At 40.4% G+C, this 24,238-nt stretch overlaps 1 protein-coding gene across 1 annotated transcript in view; it reads right to left on the reverse strand.

Moving 5' to 3' along the window:
- Nucleotides 1-24,238, reverse strand: part of si:ch211-26b3.4 (connector enhancer of kinase suppressor of ras 2) — a 57,508-nt gene that overhangs the window by 28,785 nt on the left and 4,485 nt on the right. Inside the window, exons 2-7 of the mRNA XM_068325409.1 lie at nucleotides 14,155-14,318; nucleotides 7,125-7,327; nucleotides 5,654-5,741; nucleotides 4,550-4,591; nucleotides 534-653; nucleotides 163-222 (exon numbers count right to left, since the gene is read on the reverse strand). Coding sequence (XP_068181510.1) covers nucleotides 163-222; nucleotides 534-653; nucleotides 4,550-4,591; nucleotides 5,654-5,741; nucleotides 7,125-7,327; nucleotides 14,155-14,318 — 677 coding nt within the window. The remainder of the gene's footprint in view (nucleotides 1-162; nucleotides 223-533; nucleotides 654-4,549; nucleotides 4,592-5,653; nucleotides 5,742-7,124; nucleotides 7,328-14,154; nucleotides 14,319-24,238) is intronic.

A 24,238-nucleotide genomic window follows, 5' to 3' on the forward strand; every position in this document is an offset into this window, starting at 1 on the left:
ACAGTGCGCCTTATAATCCAGTGCGCCTTGTATGTGAAAACGTTTTTAAAATGGCCAATTCATTGAAGGTGCGCCTTATAGTGCAGAAAATACTGTACATGTCATTTTTGGAGTCCATGAATGAAGTGTGGAGCTTCTGATTGAGCACAAACTAAAGCTTACATTCTCCGTGGTTCCAGTGATAACATGGAGTCCATCGTATGTTGATTTGATGTACATCCCCTGAAAGACGAGGACAGGAACGCAGGGGCATAGAGCTACATTAGCATTTGGAGGAAGTACATTTTAGCTTCATCAGAGGACATGCATTTATTTATTTTCTGATTATATTCTGATTATTATGAAATAATGTGGTTGGTGCTGCTGGGAAAAAAAAAGGTTATTAAGAGTGGATACTCCAGAAAGCTAAAGCAAAGTGTTGAAAGACCTTTATGGAGCTGACAGAAACTGTTTGGTTCTGTAAAATTTTCCAGTGAACTCATTAGGCCAAATGTTTATGTGGAAACTAAACCGGCTCAGGTGTTTTTGCTCACCAGTCCTTCACTGGGCATGATGCTGGTGAGGTGGACCACCTCCAGGTGGGCGGACTGAGAGACCAGAGAGTCTGACGACAGGGAGATGATGTGGTCGCATATCCCTGCTAAGGTTTTACACTGGAGATGACACCGGAGGTCAAGAACGCAGTGGAAAAAGAAAGAGTGTGACAAAAAGAGAAAAGCAGAAAGTTATTGGGAATGGTTTTCCACCGGGGACGCTGTGACCTAGTTGAAGGAGGTGAAACAGAAATCATTTCATCAGATTGTTCCACATCACTACTTCCATAACTCCTGCACACAAACTGCTTCTTGTCAAAGTCGGTCCACGGGCATGCCCACAAGACACTGTCACAGACAGAACAATACATCACCGATAGCAGCCCACCCCGAGGAGCCCCCATGACATTTCCTGACATCTAAATTACGCAGCACAGATTGCATTGGTTGTACTCGTCTATATATTTTCTTTGTTTTGGATGTGAGGACTGTTTTTTTATTGTTGGTCTGAACAAAACCCAGCTCAACTAGTCAGATTATCTGTACTCTAATTGTTTATTATGAATTAGAGTTTGAGCATCAAATTAAAATCATGGTTTCACCTTTAAATAAACCTTGACTGGTTTCATCCTGTTAGTCTGCTTGGATCACGCATGCAGGATAATTTATCATCAGCACATCTCTGCCTTCTAATCTAGTCTGATTGGCTGTGCTCACGTGCACACGCACACACACGGATACACACACATAAACACTAGAATGTAGAGAACATACATGTAAGAGGAACGGCTACACATATGCAGCGTGACAGCGATAAACCCTGCATAATATAATCTCATGATCTCAATCCTAATGAGCAATTACCGGACTCTAGTGATGAACAGAAGACAGGGAGACAGACAGAAGAAATCTCTGTCTCTCTCTCTCAAGCATGCACACACACACACACACACACACACACACACACACACACACACACACACACACACACACACATATACACACACACGATCATTTTTTGAGGTCAGTTTTTTGTACATTATACTGAAAGTCTATGTTGCTGTTTAGACATTGATGTTGTTGTGTTTAATATTATATAATGGGATATCCAGCAACACTAGTACCAAACAATACTTAAAGATTTAATTTGAAAGGAGATAAATTGTACAGAAAACACAATAAGTAGGAAAGTAGAGTATCTAATCCCGCCTGCAGAACCATAAATAGTGTCCCGGGCTGGAAACCACAGTGACAACGTTACGGCTCTGCTTGTATCCATCTTTGATCACTGCACTAATAGTCTTGACCTGGGATTAACACTGGCCAGAAGACAAAGGGCCTTCAACCACCACTGGGACTCTGAAGTCCTCTGGCTCTGACACACCCAGCCTTGATTCGACACGCCTCTGGAGAATAAGAGCCCAGATTATAAGGAAGTTAACTTATGTAGCTAGCTGGCGTGAGATTTAAGAGCAGTCAAACAGAAAGCCAGAATTAATATGTTGCCAAATGGATTTAAACTCTAGCTGCACACAAACCTCTGGACTCTCTCTGGCGCTTCCCCCCGTCCACCTTCGCCTACATGCCAACAAACACTGAATGGTTATAATGGTTCATCCCTGAGCAAACACACACAATGGCATAAACCCGACACAGACACAGAGAGATGGAGAGAGGAAGGCAGAGAGAGGGAGAGAGGAAAAGAAAGGTAGGAAGGCTGGGGGGGGGGGTGTCCAGGAAGAAACAAGAGAATGGGGAGAGAAAAAAAACAAGTAGGACACTTTTATGTAATTCCTCTCATTCTTACGCATGCATGCACATAAAAACACACACTCATACACACTTCATGCTCCATCAGGCACACAGACTCACACATGCTCACATCTTATCTCTATTGCACACACACACAGAAACCCACGCGTGCGTGCGCACACACACACACACACACACACACACACACACACACACACACACACACACACACTACGACTGTCCATCTGATTGGTGCAGGCTGTAGTTTGAGGGAGACGGAGCAGCAGTGAGTGTTGCATTATTGAGCAGGAGCTGACAGCTACAACTACAGCAGCTGTGGTTGAGCTGATCAGAGCGTTTAACAGAGTCTGAAGCTAATTCTTGACACACTGGAGAGTCGCTCATGCTGCGTGTTTGTCTGCATCAACCTCCATACCTCTGATGTGGAAACTTTAGATTTCTATAACGCTGCAAAAAATAAATAAATTATAGACCATTAAAACAAAATGTCTACATTTCCAATGCTGGCAGTTATTACCATGTAAATATGTATATAAGCGATGGACTTTGATGAGAGGATAAAGATTCCTGTGGATCCAGAGTTTGTTTGGTTTGTTACCATTGTGAGATGGTTCTGTAATTACTTTTGTTAATATATATTTCCATATGTACACAGCTCATATCTAGGACTAGTGGTAATTTGTTGCTGTTCCAAATAAAAATCCAGATCCGCCAACTTTAAACATTTGACTGTTGCAAACCCCCTAATTTCAATCACGGCTGCAGCGTCTTGGTTTTGGAAAAGCTTTTTGAACGGACTGCTGGACGTTGTTGGAGGTGTGTGCTACACCGTGCACCACATGCTGGGCAGCAGCACGCAATCATCTTCATCTTATCTGTGTGTATGTGTGTGTTGTCACTCATTAACGGTAATTTCTTTTAACCTTCACTTCACCAATTTCTTAAACACATAGTAAACAAGGATCAGAACGCAGCACCTAAAAACAAACACCTCCGCCTCTCCCTCTCTCCCCTCACACTGTCCCCCTTTTTCACACATTAAACTCCCACACATTCCTGACTTAGTCATGTGTAGTCTGGCACCCAGGGTTGTGTGTGTGTGTGTGTATTTGTGTTTGTGTATATGAGTGCACAGTACTCTTATGTAGATCAATTGCATTTTGTGTGGTATTGCTGTCCTCTACAACTAACAGTCTTTTAACAGAGCTAAACGTCAACCCTGGACCAACAAAGAAAAGGCTGAGAAGGTGACGGGGAGGACGTTGCACCAGAGAGAGATCACTTATACCGTGCAGCTTCTTTTATACCACTCACTGATGAAACATGTCAAGGGTTTTGTTTTTTTTTAAATTCCATAAAATGTTCAAAAATGTCTCCGTGGACTCCCCTGTGTACCATGATTTGGTTTCCTCCCCCTGACCTTGAATGGCAGCAGGAAGTGTCCCAGTCCAACTGTCAGCCCGGATCAGACACTCGCTGCTCACTCGGGTTCACACGTGGACACAGACAGTTCTCCGTCATGCATGCACGTGTACACACATACACACACACACACACACACACACACACACACACACACACACACACACACACACACACACACACACAGCTAAACTAGAGCTTCCAAATGGCCTGAGGCTGGCGTCCGCTTTAACGTCCACATTTGTGCCAACTCCCACACACACATGCACACACGCGCACACACACACACACACACACACACACACACACACACACACACACACACACACACACACACACACACACACACACAGATATTTTTCAGGTGTGTTTTTGTAAAAAACGTGTTTCCTGTGGTTTTTGTTTTATGTGAATTGTTGGTGGGTAAAGATGCTTCACAAGCTCTAATGGATGCTCATGCTAGCTGTTGTGGCATCTCCAGTGTCTATGCTAAGGCATCTTAACCATCTGTGGGGTCATTTTCATCCTCCCATTGAATGACATTAAACATAATATTGAGCCCTAGCCAACACTGCAATTAGGTACTATTTCTTAAAACCAACATTTATGGAGGTTTTTTCAATTAACTTGGGAAAATGTAGAGGTACGTCATAAAAAAAGACAGTAACTCAAAATACACCGGACACACTGTACTGTAAATGTATCAAGGGTTTTGTACTTGGACAGCAGTCTCATGCTGTGTAATAGCTGCCATTGTTGTTGGCATTTCTGTTCAGTTTTCTATCAATTTACTTTGAAATACTTTAAAAGTATAAACTTACCACATGGAGAATTTTATTCTCTGTCTCATACACAGTGCAATCCTGTAAAATAAAAAAGAAGACAGAAAGAAGAAGCCTGTATGAGAAGGAGCAAGCACCTATGTAAACATCCGCATGGAAGCTCAAATATCTCCGTCTTCCAAATATAACAAGCAGCAAAGGAGGAAACAGAAATGAGATGGACCGCAGAACGAATGATGGATGGCTTCTCTGTAAACGGGGAACATCTATTCAGCTTCTTGCCTTCCACATTGTGCATATTATTTTATAATCTAGGCAGACTAAAATGCTGGATTGACCAGTTCTGCATCTATTTTGCTGCATGGAGCGCTCTAAACCCAGGATTTAAAAACTGCTACATTATTTGAACATGCCAGACTGTTATTTAACGGTAGCTGATGATTAATCTATTTCTGGGAAACAAGCCCACTGAATCCACCAGATGTGCAGGGAAGCAGTTAATTCATCTGTTTGATACATTAGCGTGAGCAGTGCTGCCACCTTTGTGTTTCCTCATTGCATCCTGGCAGCCACATGTTCATGAGGCTCATTGTGGAACCTATGGTGGCCCCTCTCCTGTCTCTGCTCTGGCCCTTGTAAGAGGGGGTGGGTTGTTATCTGCCCAACTCCAGGACTCACTCTGGGCACGTGTGCAATCACCATCACGACAGTGAGCAGGCTCTAGCAGGGAAAACATGGATGGGATCCAGAAGAGCAGACATGGTTTCTCACCAGATAATGAGATTTCTATGGTGTTTATTTATGCATAATTTTTAAAAGTATGTATGTGGGTGTGAATGTGTTGAATTTTCATTGAGGAGCGAGCAAGAGGAGCGACAGGAAATGCAGGGGTGTCAAACCTCATTCATTCCGCATCGGGCCATAAGTTAAGCAGCGGATGAGGTTTGTCCCCATCAGAAATGCTGAAAACTACCTGTAGCGGAAGGCATCTGTTCTACTTCATAACCACATCTATAGAGATGAGCTATAAACCAGAACAACCTGCATCAATACGGATATTGTCAATCTGAGCCCACTTCAGTTTATCCTTTCAATTCACGCTGTGACCTTGCATGCATCCTGTGTGATTGTGTGTCTGAGTACCTGTTGAACAATGGTGGTTAATTCTAGGCAGAGCTGCACGATATTGTTCTTCAGTAATGAATATTCTGTCACGCTGGCAAACGGAGACCTGGAGAAGGAAAAAAGAAAGTTGATAATCTGCAGATGCACGTGACACCATAAAAATAACTGAACTGTTGCTGCATTTAACCAAATCGTAAACTGGTTGTGAACTCATTTTTATTTATTCTTATTATTTATTCTCATTCTTATTTATTTGCAAAGACTGTGATTTTTAAATGTAAGTCTGGGTGGTGAGAGACAAAACAAAATCCATTCTCTGCTACTGAGAGCACAGGAGCAAGTGATGAAAACAAACATCAACATTTGGTTTTAGATTGTGGCCAGAAGGCTCTGCAGCCCGGGGATCTACTCGGGCTCAGAATCGCTTTATTTGTGTGTGTTCTTCATATGGTTCCATCAGTTGCTCTAACTTCACAATATGAACACAAAAAATATCCTTGCACTATTTCACCGCATGAGGGGAGAAACAACAACAACACACTTGTAAATATAATCCAGACCTACAAAATAATGGAACTTTGTGAAGGGTGTTAATTTTTATTTTATAGTTGTCATTTTTTTCTTTGGCTGAGTGTCTCACTACAGACAATGTTGAATCAGAGCTGTGTTTGATGAAATAAATACTATAAAAATCAATAATCTGAATATTTAAATGAGTTGTTTCTTTGAAGTACTTATTTATTCTCTTCTTAAGGAGTCAATGAGATCTCAGCCACTACACATTTAGCAGACAGCAGACAGTTAGCTCAATACAAAAAATTGATAGAGCTGAGTGTGCAGGCTGTTGTCCTGCTGCTGGCTGAAGCATCTAATGGACAGATATGAGGGTGGTGTTATTTTTCTAGCACTTGGCATTAAGGAGATATTATTCCTCTCTCCTCCTTCTTCCTTTGTCTTTATGATTTATTCACTTATCTATTAATGTCTGGAGGACTATGTTTTTTATTATCACAAAAATATTAATACCTACAGCTGTATGGGAGCCAAAAACTGAACAGTTTCAGTTTAGACAGTCATTTCAAAAAGCTTTTGCTTCAGAACACTTTCACTAGTATTTATGCAGTAGTATCAGTAGTGCTCAGGTGGACTGCAGTCACACAACTAACATTAAAAAATAAAACATTAAAAATATCACTATTGCAGGTTTCAGTAACACAGTTCATGCAGTATGTATTTCAGACAGGGTTTCTAGTTAATGTACGTTTTTGACCCTGTTCCCAGTTTGGTTTTCCTCCTGAACAATTGTCATAACATTTCATAATTACAGAGAAGGCATTAGTTAAATAGAATACAACTTCTATAATTCACACATTTATATTTTATGATTTACTCTTTAATGGCTTTCTCTACTTGATGAAAACTGTTGATATGGCCTGATAATCAGAATCAGAATTAGAATACTTCATTGATTTCAAAAGGGGTCATTCACCTGTCTAGCCAGGCTAGCAGGTTCTTAGCTGCTCCAATGAGATCGACTACAGAGGTCAGGAAGTCATTGGGTAGCCTTCGGGAAGCCCGGCCATCATAATGCCCGCCCCTCCGCCGGCCAAGGATGAAATTCTGGAGGTTCTTTGCTGATGCATTCAGTTTGTGGGACAGAGTCCTGAGGTTTTCGGTCTCCAGGCCGTAGTTCTGTGGAACAAAGAACATTCACTTCAGCAGAAGCTCAAAACTCTTTGTTTATAACAGCATCCTGGTGCATTACCGGTGCAACCCAAAATGCATTTCTGCACTATTCTGTTTTCATTCCTGTTATGCATGTAGCTACAATTATCATGCATTGGCTCTGAGCACTGCTAAAAAGCAACTGACCTACATTCCTTAATGAGCCTGAATGCATCATGTGTAAGGACTATAACTGTTGCTACAAATACTAACATTCAAATTCTGCTACGTGGGCTTTGTAGATGCTGCATCAGAAAAAAAATGACTGGAGCTCAGTTGTAGCAGACATTTATTAAACATTAACCAATCTGTTTACCATTTTACAATCTGTCTAGGAGTGAGATGACCATATTGATAGATCTGTGCATAATCACTAACTGGAGTCAGAACACGGTTAGCTTGGATCCGGAAGCTGAGACCGTTGGCTGGGCACACTCACAGAAAAGATGCCTTCAGGGACCTACTTTATAATAAAAATTAACATTTCTGATTGGATGCATATTGGAGCGGGTTTCTGCACAGGCATGACAGTAGCACACCTGTCAGCCTCAGAGTGACAGCAGCAGCTGTTTTCACCCAGAATGGATGCTCCATAACTCCTGATAAATGGTGATTTTCCTGTTTGCATAGGATTGAAAACCAGACCAAATGTTAAAATAACGCATTTATTGTTCTATTTTTAGACCCATTTAACTGGAGTGATTTTCATTTTATTCTGCTATCCAGCTTGAAAATAGAAAATAATCCTACAACCAGTGTGCACTGGACTCGAATGTTCCCGTTTAACTTGGAGGAAGCAGGTCATGCCGTCTACCTCTGGTTCCAGTCTTTGTAGGAAGCTAAGCTAATGAATCGACATCCTGAATCAAGCTGCATACTCAATGCAAAGACAGTAAATATAGCCATCTTGATTTCACTGGGAGAAAAAGAGTGAATGAGAATATTTTAAACCACTGCAATATGTTAGAGTGGATACAACTCACACATCCTCTGTGTAGCCTACGTCCATTACCAAGTTATTCTGAGTGGAATTAACTGAAATTGGAATAGCTATCAGAATAGACATCAGCATTTTCATAAAACCACCTCTGTACACTAAAACAAGAGTACTAAACTGACTGAGCAGCCCATTACTGTGCCATTTAAATGAACACACACACACACACACACGCACACAGACCCACTGAGCCACATTGCTCAACGTGCAAAGGCACCCCAAGTCATGTCCTGCCTGATAGAGCCTGATTCCTGCTGACACAAAGGCTGCACACACACATCTTTGTATAGTCAGAGGCAAAGGCTTAGCTAGACGTATCCATTCCTCCTCTGCCTCTAGATCTATTCAACACAGTCACGACCACAGTGACTACAAAGAGGAGAGGGTTTCACAGTGGCAGCGGAGAGAGAGAGAGAGAGGGAGAGAGAATGGAGGAACTAAAGAGGCAGAAGACGAGAGTGAAAAAGAGGAAGAAAGAGAACCCAGCTATGCATCTTTGTTAAAGTGGGTCATCCATAGACTGTATTCTGTACAATCTTCGTCTGTGTGGATGTATGCATGAACTTGGAACAGACGTGTTTGTGTACAACTGTAATTAGCCTGCATTATATTCCCTTCCAAAGCTGTGAGTGACTTTCTCTTGGGGACAGAAATCTCAGACAAAGCAGGGGAATAACGTCCTGTGTCGACTTGAGTTTGTGTGGAGAAAATGCTAGAAATAATTTAAGCAGCGCATGCATCTGTGTGCCTGTGCGTGCGTGTCAAATCAATACAGTAGGGGGGCGATGCCATTAGAGCAAACACCCCTCTACCTTCATGTCAATGTGGTTGCCATAGCAGCCATGTGTGGAGTAGCCTCTCCCAGTTGCTGGTGTTGCACATTATTCACAGAATCACACTAAAACATCATTTATGAAATGTCTGGGTGAAGGAGGAGGCTTTGTTTGACCATCCCTTTCTTTTCCAGAATAAAGCATTAATCCCTCCTGCGCCGCTGTATATTCACTAATCGTCAATAAAAGCTTTTGAAATCCACTCGCAGCATTTTGTAATGTCTAACCTCTATGAATCAAGAGATTGTTGATTGTTCATTTGTTCTAAGCCTCGAAGATGGGAACTCGCTGTTCCAACTGAGGCATATGATTTTTGTGTAATGAGCTCATTTAAAGTTTTTACTGCAGTTTTGTCACATTTACCAAGAAGTCCTGCAACACAATTCAATTATTTTGCACTGGTGATGAACTTAAAATTATTTATAATGGCAGAAGGCTCTTAACACATCAAGGCCCATCTATCCATCCATCCATCCATTTTCTTGTAATCTTCTCATCTACAGCCACTTGCAGTGAGACTACATTGCTACCCACTGTACAACTGTGCCGCCCCACATAAAGGTCATTCCGATTACAAAACATTTTTGGTGTGTTTAAATTATACCAAACAGGTTGTGAGGATGTATCTCACTGCTCTTTGTCAGGAATCCAAGAATTATTCTGTACTTGTGCTGAAGAAGAAAAGGAAGGTGCAGATATTCCACTGCAAACGAATGCTTGATGTTACATTAAAGACAGATTTGTAACCCTTTGAACAAGATACGGATAGGTGAAGTGTTACATGATAAATATGCAATATATGATCAAATAGAAAACTGAAGCGGTAATATGATAAAACCTTGGAGGAGGGCAAGAATGTAAAAAGGTCATCTCAACCTCATCATCTGACCCAGAGGGCGCAGAATACATTAGTTCACAGAGAGCGGTACCCAGGATTCAGCAGGGTGACACATCCTCTACAGAACGAGCAGTGTTGAATGAAAAGAATCAGTCCTGTGGTGAACTACTGTTACTAGTTAATGATATAAAACCATAGCATTAACTGAGAGGATTTACCTAAAATGTGATCATAAAAATATTACCAGTATGTTACTAGATCATCTATACGAGAATAGGAAGTTTGAACTTGATATCAGTTATTGCTATAATCAATAACCTACCATTAGAGCCCACTGTGAATAAAGAAAATGTGTGCTTCTCCACTGCTGTGTTTCAGGGTAGAGTTATGTCTTATTTTTCTCAGTCTTTACACTTTTCAGGTAACATTGACACAATATCTATGTTACTAGTGCATGTATTTCAGTCAGATTTTGGAGGGTGAATATTCAACTGTTGATACAGTTTACTTTCTTTATGATGGATTATTTATTTCATCCAAACAAAGACTGTCTGCAGGTAGTACAAGTAATGTCTCTTTGTTATCAAGAGTACAGTGAATAAAGGAGGAGGTCAAATGAGACTCTCTGTCCCAGGACTATCGTAAAGGACAATTCTCTTATGTTATAACTTAGGTCTCATTTTAGCAGCTTGGGCAATCGCTTATATTAATTATAAGGACATCTTATCCTTTAAAATAAAATTACTAAGTTCTCAGAACACTGTAAGTTTATTAAAGTACACAAGCAGCCAGAACAACATATGAGGAAAAATGTACAAATGACTAAAATGTTAGCCTGCTTCTCCAAAATATCTGTAACAATCCACTGAGCCAAGCTTTTGGTACATGCATCAATAGCTCAAAGTTCAAAAGTGAACTTTATAACATGCAACTGTGGGTTGATGACAATTCAGGTATTTTTTTAACTTCAATTTCAACTTTCAACTGTGAGCTCTGCTTATAATATGTCTCATTCCCAACAAGATTTGCCAATGTATAAACATGTCGCATCAATATTTTCTAAGAAGACGACCAGCATTCTGGTCACTAACTAATCGTTAGTCACATCTTTTCCTACTAGGCCTTTATTTAGTGGAACAAATAATTAAGAAAGGATCAACAAGGCTATTGGCATCGACATCACTTATCCACGCATTTATGACAACTCATCAGGCTCCAAATGGTGGTCAGTCGCCTATGACAAGGCTGAACCAACCCTGAAACACAATCAGTATATTTTGGTGGCATCATTAGCAAAAATTCCCGTCATGACAATTTAAGGCAGAGCTGGCAAAACCAGAATTAATGCTGTTGCTCATGAGACTGCAAAAGTCATGAATGTTACTAGAATACTTTAGTACGTCAATAATACTTGTTATTCAATGCGCTTTTCAAATACAATACTGTATGTGTGTGTGTGTATATATACAGTATATATATATATATATATATATATATATATATATATATATATGTATACTGTGTATATATATATATATATATATAATATATATATATATGTATACTGTGTATATATATATATATATATATATATATATATATATAGAATTAGCAGGTAAAAAAAACAAAAGTCAGCAAATGCAAAATCTAATAAAAGTTTTTCTAAACATATTTTTCAGGTCACAAAATATCATCTAACTATTTATATCAACAAAATCCCAAAAGATTGAATTTTTCTCCCATCAGTGCCTTGAGCTATACACCAAGTGGCATCATCCCAGTGTGTGTGTGTGTGTGTGTGTGTGTGTGTGTGTGTGTGTGTGTGTGTGTGTGTGTGTGTGTGTGTGTGTGTGTGTGTGTCCAGTTCCAGGACATACTGTATGGTGATTGCTGCTCTGGGACACTCATTCCCATGCTGGAACGTTTGAATGAGAAGAGGTAATGATTAGTGCACTAACACGAGTGTGTGTGCACACACACACTTGCGCAGACATTCAAACAGCCCTAACTAATCCGGCCATGTGTGCCTGAGAGATAAGGTGCATCCTGCATACTCCTTCTGCATACTCGCTCTCTTCCTCTTCCTGTCTCTTTCCCCTATGCCTCTCTCTGTCTCTCTCTGACAGAGTAGCACCTAATTCCCCCTAATTCCCTAAATCCTGGGCAGGGGCACTGCACACACAGCCAGCAGTGACCGAGGTAGCACACACAACAGGACCCCAATGAAAGCTGATTTTCTGAGCTTTTCTCTTAATGTCAATAACAGGTGGGAAAATAACTAACACTAAATACTGCGTATGAATTGCCACACCTGTAGGAATTTCTCATATGATAGAATTGGTTCTCATTAAAAATGTGCTTCAAAGTTATTGAGGCACTACAAAAAGTAGGGTGGGAGCAGATTTCAACTTTGTTCAAAAGTTTTTTTATTACCAGGTACTGATCCATTTCCAATTGGTACTACAAGAAGAAATGGTTTGATCACTGAGACAGTTTCACAATGATTGTGGTCTGTCATCATGCAAATACATTTTCATACAGTGTAAGAGGTGTTTCCACTGCGTCCGTATTGTACATACTGATGCAGCATCACGTCTTATGACAGTCATTAAGGTATTTAAGCATCAAAATGGCACAAAAGCTGCCACTTATTTAAAAACTCCAACCTCAGAACAATCACAAGTCATTAGGTAATGAAAGCTGATTATGCAGCATAACAGCCATGAGATGATGACATGTCATCATTTAGTCTTATTCAGTATGAAGCACACTTTCAGTCTGTAATGTGGGCTGCCACCTGGCACAAAAATAAAGGTTGACTAGGAAAAGGTTGCCAGTCAGGCTGGCTCTATTTCTGTTCCAGTATGTCTCTATTAAGGAATAAACAAAGGAATAAAGTCACATTTGTCTTGTCTTGTTGGTAGACGCTACATTGAGCTAAACGGAAAGCAATCTGCTTGTCTTTGTAACAGCAGCACAAACAACAAAAATCTACTTAAGGAAAGCATTGTCATTTTCCATTTTTAAGACATTGGATGATGGATTTTCCTAAGATTAAAACAATTTCACACACTCCTTTTTATTGATCCCTCCTAATGATCTTGTATCACCCAGTATTACCCACCCTTTGACTGAATGTACTTATTATTTTGCTGTGTTCAGGACGTTTGGGGACTTCAGTGAATCTGGGGAACTGCAGCTGATTGTTGTGTCTCATTCCTGGGTTTTTACTCAATAATCAACTGTTTTTCTGGCTCACTGCATGTTTGAAAGATATGTTTACAGGCAGCAGCTGAAAAGGTCTGCACTTATAGACACTTGAGTTATATAGTATACAGACATCGTAAAGCATTATACTCTCTGTTCATGGGTCTTTCAACTCTCAGCCCTGGTAAGAGAATTTGTACATTTTTTAGCAACTACAGGTAAGTGACTTATTTATCCATCAATCTGTCTATTAATCTTAAACATTATGCATCATTCTGAATTCAGATTACGCATACCTGAGATGATTTTTTTTTTTGTCAAAAAGGAGGGAAAAGGGGATGTGGTCATGAGCAGCTGATGTTTGAGACTTCAGAGTACAGGTTTGAGTTGTTGCTATGGCAAAAAAAGCAGGTTTTTAACAGATATTAGGACATCTTCCAGATAAAATCCAAATAATATTTTTTATTGCGTTTCTAATGATAAGTAGGGAGATATTTGATTTTTACATCTAAATCTTTTAAGGCATTCATTACAAAATTATTTTAAAAAATATAAAATAATGAAACATAACAAAATTGCAAAATATGTTTAAGCATTTTAGCACAACTTTCTCTTTCCCAGCTTTAACTGTCAGTTTTCTCATACCTTTTTGTCAAAATTCTGGTATATGTATAGAAAGGTACTAGGCCAGTGAGTGTGACTAGCTGTTTCTGCTTATTTCTAAAGGTATGAAATTATTTTGTCTCATTCAGTAATGTCTTACCACCAGGTTCCAGGTTTAGGTTTACAGACAGGAGCTTCAGCTCATGACAGGATGACACCCATCCAACAAAAGGGAACAGTCAAACACGGAGTAGCACACGCATCCAAAATCACAGATAGAGAGAGATGAAGTCAGATCTATCTATGACTGACTGACCAGAGCACAGAGGAGGTCGACAGCTTCCAGGATGAGCTCCTGATGACCTATTCTCGTGACACCCAGCTCCTCCAGCTCCTGATGGGTGATGTGCAGCAGCTGCTCCCCTCCCATCTGCTCCCGCTCGAAACTCTTCACGTACTGCTGGAGACAGTCATCCAGACCTGAGGAGACAGATGCAGGTTAGCCAACGCTGATGTTTGTCCACTTTCGCTACGGATGAATTCTCTGCTCGTCAGCGTCAGTCGACAAGGACAGGATGTTTTTACAGGGATGTGGGGAAAAAAAAGGAAAAATAGTAGGATGTATTGATGATTGACTGACAGAATATGCGTTTAAGTGACATCATACTTTGTCCAGAAAATTATAGACTGTGAAAAAATTTTAAACTTCGACTTCAAGCCATAGATTCAACAATAAGTCTTAAGCCAAACTTAATTTCCTGCATTTTCTGACTGGTTAAGGATGTGTCTGAACTACATGGAGAAAGATGCGAATAACACACTGAGATAGGACTTTGTGCTGTGGCTGCCTGCCACACTGAGAGCCAGTCAGCTGCACATAGATGTGGTGGGTCCAGGATTCTATTGATCAGAACGAGCCTCAGGCTTAGAACCAAACAAAGTCAGCAGAAAGCACACCTCCCCATAGACCTAATGAACACAGCTGCCCGAAATGAGAACACACAGAGAAAAAAAAAAAAACACATGAGAGGAAGTCAATCCATGCACACATACGCGCAAAACCTTTAAAAAAACAAAAACAAGTACATGCAATTTTTTCCGCGAACACACACGCTTCAAACACAATCTCATATACAAATGTAATTACAACTGCCGTTGTTATTCGGGGTCTCGACGCCTCTGTGGAGGACTAGAGGCGCGTTGTTAAAGCCGAGCAGAGCTGTGAGGAAAACACTGAGGCCCAAGGGAAGGGATGCTGACAGAGAGCAGACAGTGTGGTAGCACCTCAACACAGTCGCCACACACAAACCCTCGCTGAAAAGCATGAACAACAGACATCTCGCTCCTGACAAAATGTAAGCCTACTGTTGCTCTGAGTGACAAGAACAAACAATCTTGTTACCGTACAGAGAAGCAATTTTAAATCTGACACATAGGTGTAAGAGGCTCTGCTCTGTCAACCCACAAGTGCAAATTGTTTAATTGAAAATATTCCCCATACACAGAAAGTCATAACCCACACGGTCTAGTGTGTTTCACATTTGATAATATAATATTCTCGCAGGCAAAGCTGAGCGGATGTCAGGTTTTTTTCATGACATGTGTGCAGCATCTGGATAGTATGCAAACTCAGTCAGACCAGCAGCTGATTCTGGGTTTAGCACATCACTAAAGGCTAAAAATGCTCAAAACTGGTGATTTACACGTTTGATAAAATGAGTGAGTGTGTGACGCCTTTCTTTTGTTTCTGACAACTCCTGTCAAAGCAGCTCAAAATGTTTGACGAAGGTGTAGCAGTCCAGAGAGGGGGAGTCAGACAGACAGGATGGAAGGACTGGGTTTTAAATGCAACTGAAGCAGCTGAGGACTTCACAAAATCAGACAGACTGGCTTCCAGTTGAGTACACATTGTGTAGCCTTATGACATACAGTAGTATTGTGTTTGTGCTACTCAGTGTAAAAATTATGTAGCTCTCCTTCCAGCAGTGGAAGTTTGTTTTTTGTATGTATTGATTTTAGCATCCACCATGTCTTCCGTGGTTCCTTTTATTTAGTGATAGTCTTTGGACTCTTCTCAGGTTTAGCGGATGAGTCACAGGACGCAGAGGACGGCTGCAGTAGGCTTCATGGAAATCACATTTATACTCAAGATGTAAAATCTGTCTAACTTTTATCTAAAAACATTTATTTTTTGGGGGGCCAGCTTTGTTTTTACATGTATTTGAATGATGATAAGTAAACAACCGCAGACAGAGATATCAAACATGAATCTGGAAACGAAAATATAATATTTTATAGAATATATGAAGTGCAGAGTTATTAAATTAGTGCTGAAATGCTCAAATAAAGAAAAAAATTGTGCTTAAACAGGATAGTGAAGTAAAATTACCTGATGCAACACGAAAATGTATGTTTTATTTGTTTGAAAGTAATAAAGACGATGTTAATTTCTGTTATTTCACACAGACAGTTAACATGCAATTATACAGTATGTGATGCTTTTCTTTGCATACAGCTTTAAATAGTTTGACCAATATGCACTGAGACGCAATCTATCAATTGTTTATTCATTCAATGGTTCCTTGGTCGCTTGTTGGTTGGTTGGTTGGTTGGTTGGTTGGTTGGTTGGTTGGTTGGTTGGTTGGTTGGTTGATAAAAAAAATCCCTGCCAACTGTCTAAGCCTGCTACCATAGCAAGTTTTGTGAAGGCTTGACTTCTACATGGTTAATCTACAGCAGGTTTCACTACAGGTTTCACTACCACTAAACATCAAGTCGACATACAGTATTTTCTAACGTGGTTGAACAGCATTAAATAAATGAGGTTGTAATTGCGTCAAATGAACATCTATTAACATTGCATTCATATCATTAGGTTACAAATAATATACCAAATTATTTTTAGTGCTTTTGTGTGACCTAGGTTGATGTTTAAAGGACCCCCAGCATGCTCGGAATATCATAGTGTTCGGTATAAATTGATCCCACAGATTCAGAGAATGGCAGTAAATTTTGAAATTAAATGTGCTGCTATTTTTATTTATGAATTACCAGTGATTCAGATATGACATATTTTTAGTTTTCTTTAACAATTCTGAATGTGTATGTTTTAGATAATATTATTTATTCTTCTGACTGGCTTGCAGTCCTGTCATAATCAGTTTTTTGACAGCATCAACCGTTCGGGACAGGTAAGTTTGTACATAACTGCAGCTTTTTCAGGAGCTCTCAAAAAATAAAACAAAAATATGATTTAAATGACTCTCCTCCAGCATTCTCTAAAAACGATATGCTGTTTTTCTCCTTTTTTTTAACACAGCCTGTTAATGAGTCTATTGTAATCTAATAAATCATCAGCTGTGCTGGTAGATATATAGTATACATACATGAGTGGACTGAACATGCAGATTTCTCCAGCTAGCCAGGAGCTATAGGAGCAGTCATTCGGGGAACATGGAGGCAGGGCAGAGAGTAGAGCACCACCAGATAACCAGGATTTCTGACTGTAACCCTTTCTTTGAGAATGGACAAAATAAATACAAAACAGAGATGACTATCTCTCTCAAAAATGGAATTGCTGTTGTCTACACCATGACAACGGAGCCTTAAATATCTCCGTCTCATTCTCACATCTGTCCTTTACCATTAAAACCTTTCCATGCCTTCCGAAGCACAGAATCACTTCTTAATAATAGCCTGGAGGCAAGTTATGGCTTGTTTTGTCTTAACACAGACGCAATATCTGGCTCTCTTTGCAGAATGATCCCAGTATAATGTCCTCTTTGCACTTTCAAATTTTTCTGAAGGTGGGAAAAGTTGAATGACTTATTCACACTTAATATTCCCGTCGACACCTCAGTCCTCCGCCAGGTGTCCAATCACCAATGGCTTCAGCTTTTCATCTGCCTTCCACCCGTGTGAAATATTAAAATACAAAGAGGTGATGAATAAGGAATCAAGGAGGTCTAGGCTGACTACGGCTGCTTCCTGTGGGAAAGCACCTTACTACAGCTATGTCTTCAGTGACACACATGTGCACACACATGCACGCACGCACACACACACAGACACAGACACACACATTATGACACTCAAAAGCTGGCCAATCAGATGAGTCGAACTGCTTCCCCCCAGGGGAGAAACAGCTGATCTGGGTTCATCTGCTGAGTTCATATGTCAACTGGAAATAGCACATGGTGCTCACTGACACACAATCACAAACTGACTAACTAGTTAACAAACACATGGTTATACAGTATGTACTAATATTAAAATATGCTGCATAAAAAATATTAGAACAGCTAAACCAGGTAAAAGGTACATTTTCCAGCAATAATGCTGGAGACATCCCTGTCCAGTCAAAAGCTTCTGCTAGCTTCTTGTGAATGAGAAACTTTCATCATATTCTAACCAGACAGCTGAAATACTGTTTCCTCAGTGTGAGAACAAAGTGAAACAGGTCCTGCTGATGCAGCGATGAACACCTCGTCATGCTTACCTGTCAATATTGAATAGTATTTGCTGAGCGAGGGCATTTCCTGCATATCTCACATGTTTTTACATGTGGCCTTCCTTTTTCAACAGTCAGACTTTCTATTCCTCAACTTTAAGTTTGTTTCTTTTTGTAAAATAATAAACACATGTAACGTGGTGTCAAAAGGCTGTTAAGTCCTCATGTTTCCTCTTTAAAATCTTCTCTCTTCTCTGTTTTTAATTATCAAACCATAAGGCACAAATCATTGATCTTTAAATCATGTATTTTAAGAAGATGTATGTAATCAAGCAAGAAAAGCCTCAGTTTTGGTTGAGTATTAAATCCATCCAGCCATATTCTTATAAATGGATAGGGTTTTAAATTGAATTAAGATTACCTCTGCTTTTTGTTAGAAATGTTTGGAAATGTGCCCCGTTATATTTATTCTAAATCTTTTTTAGTTTCAACAAATAAAGTACGGACAAACCCTCATCCCTAACAATCCCTATCCCTATAGGACGCCTAATGGTCCTCTGACTAGATGGTGACTTGATCTACTCAGAGTAAAGGGCTTTCGGGTCCCCACAGAACGTTCATTAAAATCTGTAAGTGCAAATCTTAACTTTTCAAGTTTGATATAAGTTAAAATCTCCTGAAGCAAAATGTTAGTTGAAGGGTGGAAGGTGTTTTCCATTTAAACAGAAATGGAAAACAACATTTCTGTTTAGGATCAGGGTTAGGGATAGGGTCAAGGTTAGGCTTGGGGTTATGGGTAGGGTCAGTGTTAAGGTTAGGGTTAGTTTAGGGGTAGGTTTAGAATTAGGGGTAGGGTTAGGCTTAGGAGTAGGTTTAGAGTTAGGGGTAGGGTCAGTAGTAGGGTTAGGGTTAGGTTTAGGGGTAGGTTTAGAGTTAGGGGTAGGGTCAGGGTTAAAATTAGGGGTAGGTTTAGAGTTAAGGCTAGGGTTAGGGTTAGGTTTAGAGGTAGGTTTAGAGTTAGGGGTAGGTTTAGGGGGAGGTTTACAGTTAAGGGTAGGGTTAGGGGTAGGGTTAGGTTTAGGTTTAGGGGTAGGTTTAGAATTTGGGGTAGGGTTAGGGGTAGTGTTAGGGTTAGGTTTAGGGGAATGTTTAGATTTAGGGGTAGGTTTAGGAGTAGGTTTAGAGTTAGGGGTAGGGTTAGGGGTAGGATTAGGTTTAGGGGTAGGTTTAGAGTTAGGGTAGGGTTATGGGGTAGGGTTAGGTTTATAGGTTTAGAGTTAGGGGTAGGGTTAGGGGTAGGTTTAGGGGTAGGTTTAGAGTTAAGGTTAGGGGTAGGATTAGGGGTAGGTTTAGGGGTAGGTTTAGAGTTACGGGTAGGGTTAGGGGTAGGGTTAGGTTTAGGGGTAGGTTTAGAGTTACGGGTAGGGTTAGGAGTACAGGGTTAGGGGTTAAGGTATGCAATGTGTTAAGTTTTTGTCTCCAAAATCCAGTTAAACTTGAGCAGGATGAGAACAAATGGTTGTGGTCACCCTTTTACTTTTGGATTAAACAACAGAAGTCATAAGGCTTTGTTTTCTACCGCTTCTTCCACTTTCGCGGGTCACAGAGGTTGCTGGAGCCTATCCCAGCAGACTTACGAGTGACAGGCACACCAATCACGCACACAGTCACACCTACGGACAATATGGAAATGACCACTTCACCACTATACTTTTTTTATAACTGTGGAGACAATTGTCAGTGTTTCTGATATTTAAATAAATTAAATTCAACTCAGAATTTTATTAGCAGATATGCTTCAGATATATATTACAATAAGAACCACAAAGACATTTGATTTTGATGGTTTCTCCAATTTGTTGTTGATAAGAATCAACTCTCTATAGTTAGTATACAGACATATTTTATTAAAAACACTGAAGGAGGACTGTCATGAAATCCCAGGGCGCTCAAACTTGAGCAAGCTCCCCATGTTGACAGCTCCATCCACATTTCATGCACACCCTCCATTATTTTCCTCTTGTATTTCTGAACCCCTCCCCTTCAGAAATACGAGGGTTTCTAGGCAACCGAAGGAAGAGAGGGAGAATAGGAGGGAGAATAAGAGAGAAAGAAAGAGAGAGAGAAAGGGGCCTCAGAGCAGAAGTGAGCGATCAGCAGTTACTGCCCCTCAGGACCCTGCAATGATGCTACGCTAAGGAGCACACACACACACACAGACACACACGCGCGCACACAGAGTAATAAAAAATACTGAATCTGCCATATACTGTATGTGGCTCAAATGCTTGTTGTTAAAAATACTGCTGAATTTCTGGGTGAAAGTGTCTCACACTCTGCTGTTTGGCCATTAGCATCAGATGAAATCACAGTGCTAGACCTGAGTTTCCTTTGAGACTATATTTGGGTCAGAGGGGAGCTGGACTATGAGCAACAGTAGGCAGAGTGAGACTGCTGTGCCAATGTTCCACCCAAATGTTCTCTTTTAACTCAGTGAGTTTGTTACACCTCTGGTAGAAACAGTTCAGGAAGGGATTTGTGCGTGGCTAGTAGCAGTTATCAGCTAACTGAAAATATATAATGGAGACAGTAGTATACGGAAGCTCCTCTTCCTCTAATTAGTGAATGAGATCCACCGCCATGTAAGGGAAGATAAATATTGTCACATGAATCCATTCTTCACTAAGATGTCAGACGTGACACTGGACCCCAATGCTGCTATTTAAATGTCACGCTTCCTCCGATCACAGAATGTCGACAAGCTGATTAGAGTCACACACCAGAGTGATGTTCTTCTGCACAAGAATCGCTGAGTGTGAACTAAAAAAAAACATACACAGTAGGGAAGGGGCTTCATTTCAGAGCTGTTATGTGACCGCTGTGTTAAAAAAGCTGAAGATTGTCCACCAGACCCTCTTCTCTGAGCAAAAAAAAAAAAAAAGCACTTGCCAAAAACAATCCAGGCGTGTAATATTACTACATCCTGTCTGAATATTTTTTAAGACCGTGACATTCTAGCTTCATGGTATATATAAGCTTTCATGTGCCTTCGCCTCGACGTCTCTGAAGTCTTGTGAGCAGAAAGGTGTCAAGAGGCAGTCCAAAGGAACAAGAGGATATAAAACGGGGTCAACGGGGAAGATGAAGAGTTCAAAGGTCAACTCTGAGGATCTAATGGTTACTGCAAAGAGGCCCCCTTTCTAACTAATCCCAGTGCTAGAGGAAATGGTCTCTGTGTTCACTTTAAATTGGTTTTCCCCAATATAACTAAAGCATTTCACTATCAATGCACCTACATGTTGACATCAAAGCTGCTCTGAACACTTTTCACTCACAGTTGATCAAATGACTGGCAATAATAAAAAGTCACTGTAGTTTCAATGCCAAACAACATTATTTTGTTCATATTTGGGACCTTTTAGCAGTTTTCAGCTTGCTCCTTTGGTTTTAGGGATGTCACATTTTTGTTTTTGCATGAACAAAGTTTCCACATGCAACAAACACACATTTTGTTTTATCCAAATAGCTCTTAAGAAGCCTCTTTAGGATACATGTGCAGCAAATAACACCTGATACACAACATTAACACCTGTCTGGAGATCCTGATTTAGAATTTATCTGCAAAAGTTGTGTTAAATAAGATACAAAACTTCATAAAGCGTTTGTTTTTTGGGTTTTTTTTGTCAGTTAAAGTAATTTCATGTTGGGTTTGTATTTTTCTTTTTTTTTTTAGGCGACAAAAGATGGAAGCTAAACTAGTGGCCCATGCTGGAGAATTTCCACTGGGCTAAAAGGCTCCCGGAAACAAAATTTTCCTCCCTTGTGAAGGAACAGTTCAGCCTCTTACTACGAAACTAATAATGAGCTTGAAACACTATTACATGTGTCCACATTTGACTGGGTCCTCAGGGGATCTGTTGTGGTTGTTTGAATTATTGCTTTCTCTTGTTCTATTATTACTAATGTTTGAACTCATTAGCTGCTAAGTGCTATCACGTGTTGTGTATTTATCAGAGTACTTTTAGGAGTCTCCATTCAATTGAAGTCAAACGACTCAAGAGCTGTGGTCAGAGCTGATTCATGAGACATTCTATGAGATCCAGTAGTTTATGTGAGCTTAAACAGGTAAACTAGCTCTGCAGAAATGGGGTGCTAACGGCAAAACTAAAATAACCTAGATCGTAATCTAGTATAATCTTTCAAATCAAAGCTCCTCAATATTTTTGAGCTTATAAAACCAGTGATCTTGCTGCTGTGTACTTCCAATTTTTTTCTAGCCATTTCAACCATTTCCCTGAGCCTGTCAGTAGATCCTGTCACATCCTGACTGCAGATGAAATTTATGTATGTGGACATAAAACTGCAGTCCCCAGAACAACAGGTGCAAACACACACACACACACACACACACACACGCACGCACGCACGCATGCACGCACGCACAAGCATACACACACACACACACACACACACACACACACACACACACACACAGGCCTCTCTGTCCGAGTGCCCGGATAGACCAGGCGCTTTGATATGATGCCCGTTTTGCCGTCTCCTCTTTTCTCTCTCCCTCTTCCTCCCCAATGTCCACCCTTCCCCTGACACGGTACCTCATTTCCTCCCTCGTCTCAGCCTCCTCAGATTTTTGTTCATTTTGCTTTTCGCCTCCTGATTTCTGAATCCTGCTCACTTTCTCTCTGCTCAAGGCCATAAAACAGGAGAGGGACCGTGTGTGTGTGCACGTGTGTGTGTGTGTGCACGTGTGTGTGCGTGCGTGCCTGTACGTGTGTGTATATGCCTGCATGTGCATGTTTGCCTCATTATGTTTCTGGGTGTGTGTTACAGCCATACTCCATAGGCATCTCTGTGTCTTGCTGGTTCCCCATCTTAGGACATAGGATGATTCCAACACGATCGGATCTGGTTTCCATGACTACCGATGCCCCACTTAAAGCTGCTGCTCCAGAGTTTGTGCGTCTATGCACGTGTGTCTTCATGCATACATGCATACCATATATTTCAGTGAACATGTGCATCTTTATGCATCCATATGCGTCACGTGCGTCTCTTTCATGTGTTGAAACGAGGACTGGAGGAGTTCCCTCTGTGTGTTTAAGTGTGTGTGCACGGTTGTTTGTGGTTTCTCACAATAAGGCATGCACTTTAATCTTTAATGCGGCTGACGCTATAACAAGCACACAGTCAGAGCCAGGTGAGGCGTGTTTCCAGCACAAACTCCTTTACTATGTCAGCAGGAGACTAAATTGGGGGACACAGCACAGACAGTAGTTCGGTCCTCGACACCCCAGGACACTGAAACAAACAAATAACATCCAAGAGATTCTTTCAACAGGAAATACGGCTTTGCTGTTTCTAAATGCTCATGTATTACTCCTGCATATTTATGTTTTAGAGGTTCGACATATAGGATTTAGCCACAACAGCAGAATATAAGCAGGGTTTTATCTAAACAGTCGCGTTATAGTCTGTTACATTCAGTGTGCACCATCTAACTAAACTGTCAATTTAGCCTTAAATGCCATAAATGATGCTATTAAACAACATGCAGTCTTACCTAAAATGATCTTTTTTCTGTAGAAATGTCAAAGTGACGTGAGTAGACAGTATGTCTGTGCATTAAAAATTGTATAATTAATCCAAAAATGTCAAAACCATGACAAATAAACTATCAGATGGCATTAACAGCTTTAATTACACATACTGTAGCTATGATTTTCCTTTTGCTGTTAATCAGTCAGTAGCACCAGTTTGTTCACATGCCACATGTTCTTGGGTTTTTCAGAGAGATATAAATATATTTACACAAGATCGGCTTAATTAGAACAAGATTCTCACATTTCAGTGCTTCATCAATGGCACAAAGCTGTAAGGGTCAAAGATGATTCCAACGCCGGTAAAGATCGTACTGACAGTGAGATCAGGACCT

This window comes from Antennarius striatus, chromosome 10 (genome assembly GCF_040054535.1).
Source record: "Antennarius striatus isolate MH-2024 chromosome 10, ASM4005453v1, whole genome shotgun sequence".
NCBI lineage: Eukaryota > Metazoa > Chordata > Actinopteri > Lophiiformes > Antennariidae > Antennarius > Antennarius striatus.